A 19,594-nucleotide genomic window follows, 5' to 3' on the forward strand; every position below is an offset into this window, starting at 1 on the left:
CCGCGGGCTGTCTTTCTCGTGGGCATCGGTTTGGCGCGTCGCTTGATGAACGGTGGTGTTGGTTCATCCTGGCGTGTCACCTAGTAGCTTCACCTGATAAATGCTGCACATTATGTCATTTCGTTTGCTTCTTCTCTACCATGGATGACGAAACAGTAATACCGGCAGTTTTCAAACAACTCACTAACGTTTTGCAACAATTACCTTTCGAATTTTGCTTCACAGTATAAGGTTTTGTAAAGATGGCTCCTCAGCCATGTATGGAAACCATCTCTGAAACAACAGAAAATCGTCAATTGAGAGTATTAAAAATGGTTCAAATGGCTCTGAGCACTACTGGACTTAACTTCAGAGGTCATCAGTCCCCTAGAACTTAGAACTACTTTAACCTAACTAACCTAAGGACATTACACACATCCATGCCCGAGGCAGTACTCGAACCTGCGACCGTAGCGGTCGCGCGGTTCCAGACAGTAGCGCCCAGAACCGCTCGGCCACCCCGGCCGGCAATTGAAAGTCTGTTAATGTCTAGCTGCAGTATTTAATTTTTGATTTTTAACTCAATATCCAAGAGTTGTTGCCTATGCTGGTATACATGGTGGAACGCCGTTTCTACTTTGTGTCTCTGCTATGTTAACTGTCTGAGGAACGTCTGGCATCTCCGGACACTGAACGTCTTAAAACAGCGTAGCACTTTCATCTGTTGTTCGCAGGCTTCCTTTTTGTAAAATTCTATAATCTCTATGTTCGGGAGTCATTTAGTATTTTCTTTTTCAATTGAAACCGTTCAAAAAAGTGCGTATATCTTGCGGCAATATCACCTTCTCCGGCTGCACTCGGATATACTGGGGGTGATATACTTGTTCTGTAATTAGTATTTTGTTCCTATATTTTTTCTATAATAGCCATGAGAAGGATGTCGAACGACTTCACTTTGCACCAAAAAATGTGTCCTTCAACTCCCGAAGTTGTTTGTACATATTGAATGCACCACGTTCACTTCTGTCAGGCCCGCATCTCGTGGTCGCGCGGTAGCGTTCTCGCTTCCCGCGCCTGGGTTCCCGGGTTCGATTCCCGGCGGGGTCAGGGATTTTCTCTGCCTCATGATGGCACGATGGAACTTTCCGCAAAAGTTCATATTTCAGACAAATATTTTCTGCTAGAAGCATTTTCTGATTCAGCATTGGAAGAGACGTTTCCACAGTACGAGCGAGCAACACGCCTGTGGCAACTGGCTCCGAATGGCCAGCAAGCACCCAAGCGCTTGGCACCTGGCGAGTAGCCAGATACCTAGTTGCCAAGCGAGGGGCTTTCGCTGTGGCCGTAGCCTGAGAAACGAGGTTAGGGAGATCTGGAAAAATGTTGTTGAGCGACAGGATGAAGGCATAACAGTGGTATAAATAGATACGTAAGTATCGATTTCTCTCCCGGATCGGCTTCGCTGGCACAAGGAGCTACACGTCCCGTTTGTAGGGCCTGCAATAAGTTTAAAAAGTGCGGAAAGGGAGTCTTTTTTCACTTCTGATAAGAGCGAGAAGCGTACGCTGATCAGTGAAGGAAGCCTGCCTTTGTTTGGGCCACGTACTAGTTTCCACGCCCTAGACTAGGTTTCCTCACACCGGGCACTCCGGCTAGAAGGCGCGCGCTTGGTACACGAGTGGCGAGCGGGCAGAGTAGCCGCGTGTTGTTGTCAGTCTTGGGCGAGTAAACAAATCTGTTGGCTCGCTGCGGTGACAATTGGTGCTTTGGGAATGGTTTCAGCTAAGAAGAGACCATGTACTAGTGGAAACTGCGTGCAACAAGAATTCCAGTGGAAACAGCAGTGGCTTTTTGCGCATACCAGAGAAAGTGCTACGTGTTTGGGTTGTCGACATTCTCTTATACGAAAAAAATATAACCTTGAGTGACACTGCAATTCCAAACATTATGACGTGTGTAATAGTGTTCAGGAAGACGAGCATCTGCAATTAACTGCAATGTTAAGAGAATCCTTCGGCAATGAGGTAAACTCGGTTATCTCAATCTTACATCAACTGTTAATGCTATTCAAGTTGTAATATAACTGGATTTATCTGACTAGGAATCTGAAGCTACAAATGACGGTGCAGTGAGGGCGAGCTTTATAACTATCCATTTCATTGCTCAGGAACTTCGACCGTTCTCCACCGGGCCGTCTGTGAAAAACTGCCTCGAAATTTGTACTGAATCCGTATGTCCTCTGAGAACGGTAAAATTTCATGCAAAATGTCTGCCTAGACACACAATCGCACGCCATGTAGAAGACCTTAGTGCAGATGCTGAACGACAGCTAACGGTGAGAGGACAACAATTCTTTGCACATCCTCTGTGACTTGGTGAAACTACCGACGTTACTGATACAGCACAATTGCCTATATTCGTCCGAGGGGTGGATATAGATTTAAACATCGCAGAAGAGCTTCTTAATTTAGACCCCATGAGAGAAACTTGTACCGGCGTACTCGTACTTAATGCTGTTCAACATGCTGTTACGAAGCTGAATCTGCCCTGGAATAAGCTCGTTTCCGTCGCCGCTGGTGGCGCTCGAAATATGGCTGGCTGTAACGTGGGATTTGTGGGACGCCAAAAAACTAAACTGAGCCCAGGACAGTAGTTGCACTCAGTGCACTGTGTATTTGATCAGGAGGCACTTTGTGCGAAGACTGTGTAATTTGACAGGGTTATGAATGTCGTTGTTGGGACTGTAAATTTCATAAGATCTGCAGGTTGAATCAAAGACAGTTTAGAAAGTTAATGTATTCAAGGGAATTTCACTTCAGTGATATAACCTATCTTCGTCAGATAATATGGCTGAGTAGCGGTAAAACCCTTAAACGTTTCCTTTTGGTTGAACATGTATATATTTTTATGGATATGAAAGGAAGGTCCGCTCCTGAGCTTTCTAACCCTCGATGGATTGTTAACCTAGCATTTCTTACCAACATAAAAACTCATTTGAACAATGTCAATGCTTCGTTGCAGGGAAAAGGTCAGTTAATTGTAAGTATATTTTCCAAATTTTGCACAGTGCAAATGAAACTGGAGATATGGGAGGTCAGTTCCAGGATCGTAGTTTCACACATTTTCCTAATGTGACGCGATTCGCAGCTAATATTAATAATGACCTCATTGCATCATTTGTTCAGTCTCTCAATAATCTGGATGCAGCATCCACAAAACGATTCGAGGATTTGAGGACATTTGAGCCAGATTTTAATATTTTCATGTGACCATGCTCTACGGACGTCATATCTGTGCTCGCAGAGGTGCAGTTAAAACTGCCTTGTCACAAATATTTCGGGTATTTTCTTCTAGGAACCTAACAGTACAGCTTTAAATGTTGCGACTGAAACGAGCTGCAGTAAAATTCGTATTATTTCTTCCATAAATATTTGATTCTTTATGTTCGAATATGTGGCGACTACCGAGTGTGCGGTTAGGCAGAAACCTAAGATGACAGCTTGAGTTGCTGCGAATGAATCGAGGAGCAATATCATTCATATTCTTCCTTGTCACAAAGTCAAGAGACGATTATGCGGTTGTCGATATTGCGTATGTCCTCAGAATGAAGTCACGTTTGCGGGAAGTGTTGTGAAACGAGCATTACCACTAAAACAACGCAGAGGAAGAGCTTTGTCTAATAGATACTCGGATGCATATTTTGGCCTACAAATAGACAGTTTGATAAAATATCCATTGCGAAATTTCTGGGGTTTTAGGCATTACATCCCCTATTAATGGACGTTTCACCTGAGCCAGACCTTTAATAAAGCGCTCAGAAACTGGAGTCTGCGGCAGGCAGTAATGTATCGGTTGGCACGATTCTGCGAATCGACTGGGATTTTTCCGGCGGTTAGTATGCAGCGCATTTTTCTTCAGAGGCGGAGCCGCGGAGTAGTGTGGCAGTTGGCAAAGGAGCCACCGAGTGACAACAGGGGAAAGCGGCTTCCCGCGCTGTGGCGAGTAACGCCAGACTGGGGGAAGTGTTCCGTTCGCTAAGTGAGCTCGTGAATGCCACCAACAGTATCCGGTGGGGCAGTGCCGGGCGGTTTCACGGTTTCTGAAACTCTGGCTAACGATACTGCAAGTGAGGTGCTTTAGTAGAGTCCTGTACTGAGCACGCGTCGTATTGAGTTCTTGTGTAAGAATCTTCGATCTGTCCTGTTGGAAAAGAGAGCTGGGAGGGCGAAGTTATCAGTATTACGACTGAAGGATTACTGGTTCTTGATAAATTCAACGCACGGTATGTTCGAAAACGTTCTCACACAGAGACAGGATTATGGAATTTTATGGGATGCACCGCCTGAGCAGTTAAAAATACACTGAGTAACTCACAGTTCGTTGTATTGGTGTCTTATGTATGTAGTTGTAAGCATTAGCTAATAGATGTTTTAGTAATGTGAAATAAGGTTATATTTGGTTATTTTACGGCGGTCTCACCTTTGACAGTTTATTAGTTTTAATCAGTACAACGAAAAAATAGCCAAAGTTGTAAATTTCACTTTCTCTTATTTACTAGATGGCTAGTTTCGGGCAGAGACCCGTTTTCAAATCATCGTAACGTAGTCAAAAATGATGTTTCAGAAAATTCAAGAACCATGTCAAAAATGTGCAAACCAACAGTTACAGCACATACAGGTTACAAAAAAGTGAAATTTGCAACTTTGGCTGAATTTCTTTGTACTGATGAAGGGAAGCTGACGACCTACAATTATACCAGCACGCCGAAGTTCGTATTAATTTTAATCGGAGAGGGAGGGGATTTCGCAATTTAAGGTATGCAGAATTTTACATGTTTTTGGTTTTAAGATAATGGATTAGCTATTTTCAGAAATGCTTATGTAACGTCTTTTGTCCCTTTTGTCCCTTTAAGGGCTGTTGGTTACAATAATATTTGCTTGTTATGATTTCAATTTGTACTTTCAATGAAGTAAATGAATTTCACTATGAACCTTCTTCCTCGTTAATTCATCAGCACCTTAAATGTCGACAGCGTAGCATGTAGACCCAAGTTTCCTGCTAGTATTATCAAATAAGAGGAACGCCAGACTAGGAGCAAGAAATATCTGCTGTACAGTGTTATGTAGCCATTATATAGACGATTGGAGTGCCATTATTGATATTCAAGGATGTGAAAGTGTGAGTAATCTATATTTTAAAATTGTAGATGTTGTAATGTTTGGACCAAACATACTTCCAGCTGCCTGGAGACTGAACACAAGACACTTTTTTGGCCAGAAATGGCTGCACGCGCACACAGCCCATCTCGCTGGCCATCTCCAGAGAGACCCAGTTGCTGAATAAAATGGTGTGTTCGAAGAGAAATGGGAAATGAACAAGTCACATGGGCGCGGAGCGCAGAGATATTGCTGAAACTAATCGTAACTAAAAACAAATCTGGAAAACTAACAAAGAGTAACTTTTAGCATGGGCGAAGAGAATGTTACTGAAGAACAACAAAAAATTTTACCAAACAACCAGTTATAAAACTAAATATTGTGCAGACAATGTAAGAGTGAAAGTATGAAACTCGAACTAAAGAAACATACAGGAGCAGCTGCAGAGCTACAGTTAATTTGTAAATATTGTAAATACAGTCTCAGTCATTTTTCTTCGTGTCATACTGCAACTGACAGTATCAGCAAATTCTACAATTCAAGTGATTCATGTCCTACTGTTCCGTTGGGAAAGGAAAAACAGCTGGTTATATGTTATGTGGAGTAAAAATGTACACTTGTACAGAATATTTGTTTTAATTTGAGATACCTAAATCGTCGAAAACGACGCATTGTACGAAAAAAACGTTTTAGATGAAAATTTAATATTAGTGAAGGGGGCAATCTGCCTGTGTTACAACTGGCCACCTCCTAACCACCTTTCCTGCGTGGGCGGGGTCAGCTTCGTATTTTCAAATGGGAAATTCCCATTTTTATTGCATTTTGGGATTTTACACGAAAAAATACGTACGGCTTACTCAAACCATTGTTTCCCATTCGTGGTTGATGGCACTGTAATCGAAAAATATCAAGTGTGCCTATTTTTCCGATTAAGATCAGATTAATCTGATTCTACATTTCATTTACGATATAAATATAAACCCTTTTGTTCTAACAGTTGATATTTATGTTCGAAATTTGCTTGAGTGTTGCAAATTTAATTGTACAGTACAGTTTTGTTAGCCGTTTCAGTGTCTGGCTAGAAACTATGGAACAACGACGTGAATGCAACAGTTTTCTGTGCCCATCGGGTGCTTGATTTCGGTGAGGCGCCTTGCCTCCCACGCTATTGGGGTGCTTGATTTCGGCGAGTATCCATGACAGGTGAGCATGGCGCTGTCATTTCATGGACATTTTACCTTACTACGGTGGTTGTGGCTTGTATTCCGCCATAGCCGCGAGGGTTGCGGCTGTCGAAACAAACACCGGAATCGATCACCCTGAGGGCGGTCACCGAAATCAAGCATTCCGATGGTTTGGCGACTCAGCACAGTCAGTCCATAGGGAACAGAAAACTATGTTACCATACAGGTTGCTTATTTGCCAGATATGCCAATGTCTAGCCTTATTATTTGTACAGTAAGGTACAATCACATTTGCAATAATCAAGTGAGGTTTGAACATCAGTTTCAACCGTTAGAACACAAAGGTTTACATTTTCATCGTAAATGAAATATATACTGCAAAAACAGTTCCATCTATCACGAATGGTAAACAAGGGTTTGAATAATCCGTACATACTTTTTGGCGTATAATCTGAATATACAAGAAAACTGGACGGTTTCGATTTGAAAATACAAAGTTAACTCCGCCCACGAAGGAGGAATGGTCATGGGATAGCCATTTGTAGTGCAGACAGACTTCCCCATTATTAATACTAAATTTTCACCTAGAATATTATTTTTTTCGTACGGAACGTTTGTTTTCGTAATATTTATATGTCTCAAGTTCAAACAAGCTCCCTCTATCTCAGTTTCTGCAGCTGAAGTTGTTTCCAATGAATGTACGAAGGTTGCAGCAGAGAAAGCAGTATTAGAAAATATAGACTGGTATAGACTTTAGCAATGAAAGAGACACAAGCACTTGACAAAAGCGAGGCCACACTTCAAAAATGGTTGCGTCACAGCCACAAGTGTGGACATAGGCAAAGTGATTGATGTTGCTGTTATGGCCCAATTTTATAGGCGTCCAGCAAGACAAAAGCAGCTTCGTTTAGACAATTGTACAGCAAATTGCAGAGGCGCAAATAGAGCCAGGGAAGCGGCAGGACTGAAGAAAGTTTTTCATCTCTCTCAGCTATGTTATGATGTACGGTGCATCAGTAACTCAGGCGATGGAGAAAGTAAAGCCTGCAATGAAGTTGTGCCATCCAAACCATATGAGGGTAGGGCAGAAATAAAGAAAACTGAGTGTTTTAAGCATGTGCAGAAGAGGCTGGGGGACCATCTTCAAAAACGTAAATGGACGCGAGACAAAATTTGTCTCAACAGTGGGAGAGCAATTGGTGACAAGGATTGACTGACAACGTCAGCTATAGAGAGATTTTAAGATTATTATAGTTTAGCAATTAGGCAAATACTCACAGTGTAGAAGCAATGAAGGAAGCTGTGTGGGTAGTGTATTTTCATACTTGTCATGGGCAACGCCTGGCAGGTATGGATAGATAGAGGAAGTACAATAAGGATTTAGTAACTGGTGAAAATATAATCATCGAGATAGCCTTCCTATTGCTTTTATGCAAGCAGAAAAGCCGGTTTTCGAAGGCTTGGCAGACACTGATCTACTTCGAAAATGTCTGAATGGTAGGACACAAAATACAGACGGGTCTGCGAACAATATTGTTTGCGCTTGCTTACCCAGGTGTTTGTGGGCATGTACACTGAACCCTTTGGGCTGTACAATCTCATTGCTGCTTTCAATCAACGCTACAGTAGTAAATGTGAAGGCGTGAGCTGTCGCATGGTCAGGCGGTAGGAAATATGGGTAGTGAGAGACTGAGAAATTCAGAAAACAAGCTGAAGTTGTACAATACGGATGCAAGTTAAACTAGAAGAAGTGCCAAGGGAAAACTGTAATTGGAAGATGAAGAGGTCCCTGATGGTGCAAGCTATGCTGCTGGCAATTTTTTTATATAACAACTTTGTACTTCATAGTCCATAGATTTATTTTTTCAATAGTAAAGTTACATATTCTAAGTTTCTACTCGATAGACCCAAATATTATTTTTAACCACATGACGTTATTTTTAATACGAATGGGGATGTTTTAACACTGTCAGGAAAATAGGACTGATGTTTAGAAGAAAAAATCAAGCAGAGAGAAAAAGTTATATCTTTCCTTGTAAGAGAGAGTACTAAGCTCATATAACTACAGCAGGTACACACGGATTGTAACTATGGTCTCTTAGATTTCAAAACTTTTGACTGCAAAGTTTATGAGAAAATTTACTGTGTGGTTATATTAGATTGGTGCATACATTCGTAGCTTTTTTCCGTAAGTTTGAACACAGAAGATATATGTATCAGAGACTTTAGTCATCAATAACAAATTCTCCTTCGGCATTTACAACAGTCTGTCAAGGCTGTGGTGGCTTTTCGATTCCTCGACTTTATAAGTCAACAGCTTTGAGGCTAATAACTCGTTGAACCTTTTTCGGAGCGCATTTACATCCGGGAAGGGAGTTTCTTGAGGGTTGTTCTTTTGAGAGCGGGAAAGGTGAAATCTGAGAGCGAACGATCAGCTGAATAAGGTGGGTGCGGAAACTATTTCCCAACTCAACTCCTGTATAGTGTTTTTTGCCAGGCAAGCGAAATGCGAGTGAGCGTAATCTTGTAGTAGAATCACTTCTGGTTGGAGGTTTTTGGATTGCGTCTCCAAGGCACCCCATTTGTTGACAATAAATGTCATTAGTCACGGTTACGCATCGGGGAAGCAGTTCATAGCACACCACATCGTCGCCTTTCCACCAGATGCACAGCGTTATCTTTTGTGGACGCGCACAGGACTTTATATCGGGAGTTGCTGCTTTGATTGATCTGACCCACTTCTTTCTTTTCTTTATATTAGCTTAAAGACAATATTGTTCACAGTCAATTCAGCCAATTGATAACGACCACGCTGAAATGCACGTATGACTAACGCTGATTTTTGTCATTTTGGCTTAGAGCTTGCGGTACCATACAACCGATTTTTGAACCGTCCGCATTGCATGCAAACGTCACACGATGGTGGAAAGATCACAGTTCATCACATTTGCCAGTTCTCGAGTACAATAGTTCAAATGGCTCTGAGCACTATGCGACTTAACTTCTGAGGTCATCAGTCCCCTAGAACGTAGAATTACTTAAATCTAACTAACCTAAGGAAATCACACACATCCATGCCCGATGCAAGATTCGAACCTGCGACCGTAGCGGTCGCGCGGTTCCGGACTGTAGCACCTAGAACCGCTCGGCCACCCCGGCCGGTGGGACTGATGACCTGAGATGTTAAGTCCTATAGTTCTCAGAACCATTTTAACCGTTTTTTGTGAAGGATTGGATAATAATAAATACAACATTATGAATTTCTAACTTTTTTTTCCTTTCCTGCCAGTGCCCCGTTCCTAATGCATTACATAAAGAAACATTTCTACATTCCTTTTCCGCAGCGTCAGATTTACAGTTTGTGGCCAAAACTGGAACTAACTTTTTTATAGCAGAAATCGGTCCACGTTAACGCGTTAATATGTCAACTAATTTTCGTTGCATACAGTAATTGCAAAATGGTTCTACTGCCTCTGAGGACTATGGGACTTAACTGCTGAGGTCAGCAGTCCCCTAGAACGTACAATTACTTAAACCTAACTAAACTAAGCACATCACACACATCCATGTCCGAGGCAGCATTCGAACCTGCGACCGTAGCGGAAGCGCGGTTCCAGACTGTAGCGCCTAGAACCGCTCGGTCACCCCGGCCTGCAGACAGTAATTACAGCCCACACTGGTATCCGTTGGCAGCTGTACTTTATTAGAGCCATACGGTGTCTTATACACATCCTAATTTACGTAATCCAAATAGGGCATTTCGTTTCCCTGAACTCGGTTTGCCACCTTCCACGCTATCCGGGCAACTGGGCCGGATCGTCACTGTGTGACTATCGCTTACTCGAGGCTATCATTTCCCCGGCCTAAGGCGTTGCAGTCATGTACTGTGCAGCTGGTCCTGGCGGAGGTTCGAGTGCTCCCTCGGGCATGGGTGTGTGCTTGTCTTTAGGATAATTTAGGTTAAGTAGTGTGTAAGCTTAGGGACTGATGACCTTAGCAGTTAAGTCCCATAAGATTTTACACACATTTGAACATTTTCATCATTTCCCTCGCACCGCTAGGGATAGTGCTTGCATATAAAGGCCGGTTCCCATTACAGCGCGGCGTGCGGCAGCGGCAGCGGCAAACGTTTTCCGCCTTGACGCGGTGGCTCGCGGAATTGGCGTTCCCATCTGGAAGCGGCAGACGCTAGCGGTAGCCAATGACGGACAGCCACTCAGGTACGCGGTGGGACCCTCTGAAACTCCCGGTGCTTTTGATTCACTGTATCTTACACCTACATGAAGAAAAGGCGAAGTTGGGTGAAGACATACCAATTTTTCATTTTCTGTACAATGTACTCTTTCACATTTTTCATTATTCATGTTTTCTCATTTCACCATAAACAGATTTCATGACTACCGTTCATGATTGTTCACTATCTCCCAACACATTGAAACAATGAACGATAAAAAGAGATTATTTAGATAGTTAAGCGAGACAAAAATTTAAAATGTGATACTGTAGCAGGTACACGAAAACAATAAGAACACAAAGGCTAGGGGGAAGGGATGAAAGTGGAAGCCACCTGATAGAATTTCCCTCAGAGCATAATGTAATCGTCGTCAGCACCTTGCTAAAGAATCACGAAAGAATAATATATACTTGGAACAGAGTTTTCGAAACCAGATTTTAAATTATAAGACATTTCCCGGTGCAGACGCAAACCTACAATAATTTATTGGTTACGAGCTGCAGTTTAAAACTAAACTGATAATAAACTGTAGCAAATTAAGGAGATTGAACTTGAATAAGTCAAGACCCACAGTTTTTCGATAATCTAAAAGTTACCGTAAATCAACGACTGACTGAAACAGAGGAAAGAATCCGCTAGAATACGAATGGATATCTTTGAGAGAAGTGGTGAATGCAGCACAGTATGTGATCGGGAAAAGGGTACAGTAGAAATCGTTAGATGAAAAGTAATATATTAAATTTGACAAGAGGGAAAAATACAAAAATGCAGCAAATAAAGTAGGTCGTGGGGAATAAAAATGTCTAAACATGGCGCTGATGGAAAGTACAAAATCTCAACGCGTTTTTACACTTGGAAAACATAGGAGAATGAAAATGAGAAATAAGAAAGGAAACTTTGCTCAAAAGAGAAGAAAACTGTCAAGAAGCCAGAACTAAGCAAATAAGAGAAGGCTAGAAAGTGGAAGGAATATGTAGAGAGAAGAGGGGGAGGGGTTGTACAAACTAACATAAGCACAACGTTAGATTCCTGTGAAATGTCTGAACACGCAAGGGAATACTGAACCTACCACTTACCTAAGTAGACAGACTGAAGAACTATGAAACTGTGTTTATAGCATTTGCATGTTTAGAGAAAGGTTTTGACAATCTTAATTAAAACATTCTTTGAAGCTCTGGAGATGTGATCGATAAAACACAGGGACACAAGATTATGTACAACTTGTACAGAAACCAAACTGCATTTCTAAGACTTCAATGACTTGAAAGGGAAGCACTAATTGAGAAGGCAGAAGTAGAGAGGATATAAAATTGACTGTCAATAGCAAGAAAAGCGTCTGAAAAAGAAAATTTGTTCACATCGATTATAAATTCTAATGGTTGGGTACTGTTTTACAAAGGTATTTGTGTGGAGTGCAGCCTGGTATGTAAGTGAAACGTGGACGATGAACAGTTCTGCAAGAAGACAATGGACGCTTTCAAAACGTGGTGTAATAAGAATAGTGAAGATAGATACGAGGATCGTGTAACTAAAGAAGAGGTACGGAATTAAATAGAGGAGGAAGAGGAAATTACGGCACAACTTTGATTACAAGAGGGGTTAGTTGACAGGACATATAATGAGGCGTCAAAAAGTGAGGTCAAAGGGGTTAGGTGATAGTATTCTGATAATAATCACCTGCTGAAATGCTATTCTACTATTTTATCTATTAATGTAAGCAGTGAATTTACTCTTCCATGCACTCCTCCACAAAAGATTTAAACCAAAACCGAAATCAGCTGAACACTAAATCTTTCAACCACTGTCTGACAACTACTGCATTTACTTTCAACTTTCTATAACTATCACTTGCTAGCCACACACACATACAGATGTAAGGAGAACAGAAATAAACATAAGTTTTCAGTATATAATTCTTTAGGTTGGCAACATGTACATAAACAAACCAAATAGGAAGGGACATGAGGTGAACAAACTGTAGTTACGACTTCAAGTCAGAGTTTTCGGTAAAATGTCTACAGCTAGTGGCAGAAGAAAAAAGAGCGAACATGCAAATGTCCTTATGTTCTATAATCTAAGTTTTAGTTCAATCTCCAGCATGTGACCAAGTGAGGGGAAACGCAGATGTCCTCCAATACTTAGCAAATTTCATCTTTTGACATACCAGCAGATTAATTTCGGTTTAATTCTCATTCCACATGCTATTAAAAGCTGTTTAAAAAAATTCATCTATCCCTTCTGAAAAGCTGTAGTTACTTTCACATCTCGGTAGGCAAATGGATTATATATATTTATCATGAGACGAAATAGATGACTTTTTACAAGTTATCGTTTTCAAAAAAACATGTTTCGATTTCTTGAACCGCTTACGAAATTTGCGGTTGATACAACCACATGGTTTACGACGAGCAGGACAAAGTATCGGTCGCATCCCGAACGATCCGCGCGCGGTCACCACACAGCCCGTCCGCCGACATGTCATTCAATATCTCGAGAACGGTGATAGCTAACGTTCTGCTCTCAGCTTTAAAAACAATTTCGATATGTTGACTAAATTTCATACGCAATAATGTATTACCTAAAATGTACTGTACGCAAAGTTCACGCAGTGCGTTTTTACCTCTGCACACTCGTTAAAATTTCGTGTAAAGGTTTACGTAAATACGATACAGCAAGTAACCACGACGAATAATGAAATGAAATTCTGTCCTTTGTCGAGAGAAGATATCAGGCTGTATCATGCACAAGAATAATATTTTTCTACAGTTTAGTTTCCTTGGAAACGAATGATAAGCATTTCATAGCTGCCGCCGCGTCCGCGCCAGCGGTTCGGCGGAAGTTCGTGTGGCCCGGGGTTCCGTAGCTGACGTGACGCTCAGAGCGTTCTGTGATTGGCGGCGCGTACCTGGAGCGCGGCACGCGGCAGCGGAAGCGGTTCGACATAGTCAAAACGCGACGCAGGGCCCGCCGCGCCGCGCCGTTGACGGCGTTTCCATGGCAACCACGCCGCTGCCGCGCGGTTTTGACGCGTGGCAGCCCTAGTGGGAACCGGCCTTAACGCGAACGCGAAACCTTTCCTTTGCGCCTGGAGGGCTACTCACGTGTAGGCGTCGGTGCCGGGTCCGCGCTGGTCCTCGTGAGCCTGCATCTGCGCGAGCAGCTGCCAGCGGCGCGGGTGGCTCTTCTGCAGCAGCAGGCAGCGCAGCGGCGTGACGGCGGCGATGAGCCAGCCGGCGCGGCCCGCGGACAGCCGCAGCAGCCGGCACTCGGCCGCGTGGCCGGGCGCGCCCGCGGCGGCGCACGGCGCGCACAGCGGCCACAGGCAGCGCGGGCAGCGCGCGAGCGCAGCCGCCTCCGGGGGCAGCGGCAGCAGGCAGCCCAGGCAGGGCGCCGGCTCGTCGGCGGCGCGGTGCACGCGCGGGCCCACCACCAGCGGCGCGTCGCCCAGCACCGCCGCGCCCGCCTCCACGTCGCGCGTCGCCACCAGGTGACGGCCCAGCTCCGCGCTCGTGCACACCTGCCGCCACAAACACACTACGTCACCGCAACAGACGACTGTAATCCGACGCTCGTTTGTCCGTTATAATCCACAAAGCCTGGAGGTAGGCTCGCACAGGTTTGCCAGAACTAGCCTGTTGTTGTTGTTTGATGCAGCTCTCCATGCTACTCTATCATTTCCGAGTAACTACTGCACTCTACATCCTTCTCAATCTGTTTGGTCTATTCATCTATTGGTCTCCATCTATGAGTTTTACCCTCCATGCTGCCCTCCAATACTAAATTGGTGATCCCTTCATGCCTCAGAACATGTCCTGCCAACCGATCCCTTCTTCTAGTCAAGTTGAGCCACAAATTCCTCTTCGCCCCAATTATATTCAGTACTCCTTCATTAGTTTCACGATCTACGCATCTAATCTTCAACATTCTTCTGTAGCACCACATTTCGAAAGCTTATATTCTCTTCTTGTCTAAACTAGTTATCGTTCACGTTTCACATCCATACGTCGCTGCACTCCATACAAATACTTTGAGAAAAGACTTCCTCGCAGTTAAATCTATACTCGATGTTAACAAATTTCTCTTTTTCAGAAACGCTTTCCTTGCCACAGCCAGTCTACATTTTATATCCTCTCTACTTCGACCAGCATCAGTTATTTCGCTCCCAAAACATCAAAACTCATCTACTACTTTAAGTATCTCATTTCCTAATGCAATTCCTCAGAACACCTGATTTAGTTAGACTACAATCCACTATCCTCGTTTTGCTTCTCTTGATGTTCTTCCTATGTCCCCCTTTCAAGACACCGTCCATTCCGTTCAACTACTCTTCCATGTCCTTTGCTGTCTCGGACAGAATTGCAATGACATCGGCGAACCTCAAAGTTTTAATTTCTTCTCCATCGATTTTAATTTCTACACCAAATTTTTCTTTTTTTTCTGTTACTGCTTGCTCAATACACAGATTGAATAACATTGGGGATAGGCTACAGCGCTTTCTCGCTCCCTCCCCAATCACAGCCTCGCTTTCATGCCCCTCGACTCTTATAACTACCATCTGGTTTCTGTACAAATTGTAAATAGCCTTTAGCTTCCTGTATTTTACGCCTGCCACCTTCAGAATTTGAAAGAGAGTATTCCAGTCAACATTGTCAATAGCTTTCTCTAAGTCTACAAATGCTAGAAACGTAGGTTTGCGTTTTCTTAGTCTACCTTCTAAAGTAACTCGTAGGGTCAGTATTGCCTCACTTCTTCCATTGTTTCTACGTAAATGGTTTCTACCAGTTTTTCCATTCGTCTGTAAGGAATTCATGTCAGTATTTTGCAGCCGTCACTTATTAAACTGATAGTTCGGTAATTTTAGCATCTGTCAACACTTTTTTTCTTTGGGATTGGAATTATTATATTCTTCTTGAAGGATGAGGTTATTTCGCCTGTCTCATACATCTGCTCACCAGACGGTAGAGTTTTGTCAGGACTGGCTCTCCCAATGCTATCAATAGTTATAATGGAACCTTGTCTACTGCCGGGGCCTTTTTTTCGACTTAAATCTTTCAGTGCTCTGTCAAATTTTTCACGCTGTATCGTATCTCCCATTTCATCCTCACCTATGTCCTCTCCCATTTCCATAATATTGCCCTTAAGTACAGCGCCCTTGTATAGACCCTCTGTATATTCCTTCCACCTTTCTGCTTTCCCTTCTTTGCTTAGAACTGGGTTTCCATCTGAGCTCTTGATATTCATGCAAGTGGTTCTCTTTTCTCAAAAGGTATCTTTAATTTTCCTGTAGGCAGTATCTATCTTACCCCTAGTGATATGCGCCTCTACATCCTTACATTTGTCCTCTAGCCATCCCTGCTTAGCCATTTTGCAGTTCCTGTCTACCTCATTTTACAGACTTTTGTATTCCTTTTCGTCTGCTTTATTGAGAGCATTTTTATATTTCCACCTTTGATCAATTATTTTTTATATCTCTTCTGTTACCCAAGGATTTCTAGTAGCTCTCGTCTTTTTACCTACTTGATCCTCTGCTGCCTTCGCTATTTCATCTTTCAAATCTACCCGTTCTTCTTCTACTGTATTTATTTTCCATGTTCTTGTCAATCATTCCCTAATGCTCTCTCTGAAACTCTCTACAAACTCTGGTTCTTTCAGTTTATCCAGGTCCCATCTCCTTAAACTCCCAGCGTTTCACAGTTTCTTCAGTTTAGAACTAGCCTACTAAAGTCAAACTTCCCTTCATCTTCGCAAAACATTTTGACTGAGTTAATTTCGATACCCTGCTTTTCCCAAATTTCGAAATATAGCCATTCTCGAACCTCAGACATTCAACGTTATGTGCTGTTGAGCCAATACCCCTCCGAACAGACTTTACAACCCGTGGCCAGGATAGCTGTCTGTGGAATTTTGCTGCCAAAGTTAGAATACTTCTGAGTCGGCATGGTGCAAGACCTCAGTTCTCCGCGGTCCCTACATGGCTGGGGGCGGAGTCCAGTCATAACGAATGTGAGAGGTGTTTGGGGGGGGGGGGGGGCGGGGGCAGAACTACCATAAACTGTCGCCGCCAACACCTAGCAGTCTATTGCTGTCGACAACTGCTACCGACACCTGATATATTATGCGCCAGCCGGCGACCCGATATTGGTCACCCAGCCTCTTTTACACCTAACCAGTACCTCCACTGCTGCTAACCTGATGCTGCCGGAAACTGAACTAGCGCCATACAGCTGGGATCGGCTCCAAGGTGACTCCAACGGACCTCTGGCGATCTCGGGTTTGGGACCAGCGCGCCAGCATGCCACACGCTTACCGTCTGCGGAAGCAGAAAGTTGTTCTACATCCGGGCCTGTGGTTTACCAACGACTTACAAGGAGAAAACGGCAAGTGCCATACTCCAACTTCCCAGAAAATTTCTCAGTGGAAGAAGAGTCAAAATAAGCGAGCATAGATACTCGATCGTTTTTGAGAAAACGATGGTCGAAGTTTCCGAATAATGTAGATGAATTTTAGCGCTCGACAATCTAAGACGCCTCCCATTTTTGCGCCACATGCTCGAAACCTGATTATTGTTGTTACTTATTTTATTTATTTGTTTATTTTTCGCATTTATTTCCCCACGTCCGTAAGAAACATAGAAATCTTGAACGCCACGACCATCGTGCGAAAGCAGGTCTGCCACAATGACATTTCTTCACATGAATCTCAGTTGGGAATGAAACGTTAACGTTGCTGGAGATTTTACATCTCGGCAGTAATTCCGCGGCGAACCAAGCATAACAGATCACTTCTCCGAAAATTGGCGTTTGCAGTTGATTATGAATCAATATGCAGTACAGGAATTTCACCGGAACAATTTCAAATAATTTTCTCGGTCATTTTTTTAATTCGTTCACTAGACACACAAGTATTAGACTAATAAGGACAACGTTATATATCAGGGTGGTTCATAAGATTGTAGCATTTTTGCTGTGCATGGTGGTATCCCGGTTGCTATGGGTTTATTCATCGATTGTCATTTTTTGTTTGTAGTTCACTTTTGCTATTTGAGATTACATATTTTCATTGTGTCATTTGGAGATAGTGAGTGGAGCTGTGGGCACCAAGCGGAGAAATCGGAACATCAGACACATTCTTCCGTTTCAGTTCAATAGAGGGGTGACAGCAGCGTGGACAGCCACGAACATTTGCGCCGTGTATGGGGTAATGCCATGGGACTGAGCACGATATGAAAATGATTTTCTCCTTTCAACGACGACTGTTTTGATATTAGTGACCCTCAACGTTCATGAATACCTTCGGGGTTCGATGAAGATGGTTTAAACGCATTACACAACAATGATTCGCGTCATTGTACTTGAGAACTGGCAAATTCGGTGAACCGTGACAGTCAACCATCGTCCGACGTTTTCATTTAATGGGTAAGGTTCAGAAATCAGGCGTATGGATACTGAATCCTCTAAGTCAAAATCACAAAAATCAGCCCTGCTCACTCGTCATCAGTTGGTTCGCGACCAACATCGACCATTTCTATCCTGCATTGTTATTGGTGACGATAAATGGTGTATTTATGCTAACGTAAGGAAAAGAAAGGAATGACTGATGCCAAAACTAAGCGTACAAAGAACTGTGCGCATCCACGACAGGTAATGTTTTGTATCTGACGGAACAGCGACGATGTTGTGTACTACGGATAGCTTCCCCGAGGTTTAACCATCACTGCTGACATTTATTGTCAACAACTGCGAAGTCTTGCAGACGCAATCCAGAACAACGGAAGACTGCGTAATGTGATGCTAGTCTAACTCCACGATAACGCCTGCCGACATTCTGCTAGACTGTCAAAACATCCTGCACAAGAGTTTGGTTGGGTAGCCATTCCACACCCACCTTATTCACCTGATCTTGCGCCCCCAGGCTTGCACTTTTTCAGCTGTCAAAGCACATTCTTCAAGGAACTTCCTTTCTGATTGAAAATGCGATCCGAACGTGGCTCGATGAGTTTTCCACCTCAAATGGACGTGATTTTTACAGTCACAAAATCGGAAAGTTATCACAGCGGTGGCAGACTGTTATAAATAGTAAAGGAGACTATATTATCGATTACTAAAATCTCTGTTACGTGTACCTGTTGTGTTTACTAAACTTATGGAAAACGCTGCGAACGCTTGAACCAACCTAATATATTGGAAAACATTCCCGCAGCTATCTTCTACGTACATGGGTAGATGTAAGAAAAGCAAAAATAAAAATAATAATCAGGTTTAGAACGAGGGGCGCAAATGTGAGAGGCCGCCACGCAAGTCACTGTACTACACCTGTGGTTGAACGGTTTACTCACTAAAAGAAATACAAAGGACCTTAAACCATGGCTGCTAACGCCCCAGTTATCTGCCCTGGGGGTTAGTGTATGTAACGGCAGTGTACGTTTCCTCGCCTTGCCGCTACTGTACGGAGAGGCATGTAGTTTTGACAGCTTTGTTGACTGTAGGTTGGTTGGCGATTCTTCTACTCTGGTGGTAGTGATTCCTTTGCCATTCCGTGCGCTCTAAGCACAGTATTCTGCGGGCGGAGTCCAGACCGCCGGTTCCTGCTTTGGCGTATTTTACATCTTTGTATTTGGTTTATTGGACGACAGGTAACCTCAGCAAGATTGTCATTAGTCATTCGTTAGACTACACTAGTCTGAGTTACCATCTTGTGAAGTGAATGCAACTCTTGGCTGCCTATCTATCACCCGCGAAAGTGTTTTTTGCCGGACCTACTCAGAGGTCGATTCCTGGTGCACCGTCTGTGACTGGCCCTTGTGTTTTATTGTTGTATTTTCTGTTTTATTGTATGTTCTAAATTTTTTATATAATTGCCATTCTTGGCGTTACAGCAGGTTTAAATGGTTGTGCTACGAAGTTTACCATAATTTTGTTTCACCCGTTTGGTGATCAGTTGCCTGTCCTTTTAAATTAACCTTCGCTATTGCATTTCTGTTTTGCAGTATGTTTGTTAATTTTTTTATAATTGCCGTTCTTGGAATTAAAGGCCTTCAGCCA

At 43.1% G+C, this 19,594-nt stretch overlaps 1 protein-coding gene across 1 annotated transcript in view; it reads right to left on the minus strand.

Annotated features, from left to right (window-relative positions):
- Positions 1 to 19,594, minus strand: part of LOC126323215 (SET domain-containing protein SmydA-8-like) — a 111,029-nt gene that overhangs the window by 51,835 nt on the left and 39,600 nt on the right. The window contains exon 3 of the mRNA XM_049994615.1: positions 13,655 to 14,070. Within this exon, the coding sequence (XP_049850572.1) occupies positions 13,655 to 14,070 (416 nt within the window). The remainder of the gene's footprint in view (positions 1 to 13,654; positions 14,071 to 19,594) is intronic.

This window comes from Schistocerca gregaria, chromosome 2 (genome assembly GCF_023897955.1).
Source record: "Schistocerca gregaria isolate iqSchGreg1 chromosome 2, iqSchGreg1.2, whole genome shotgun sequence".
Taxonomy (NCBI): Eukaryota; Metazoa; Arthropoda; class Insecta; order Orthoptera; family Acrididae; genus Schistocerca; species Schistocerca gregaria.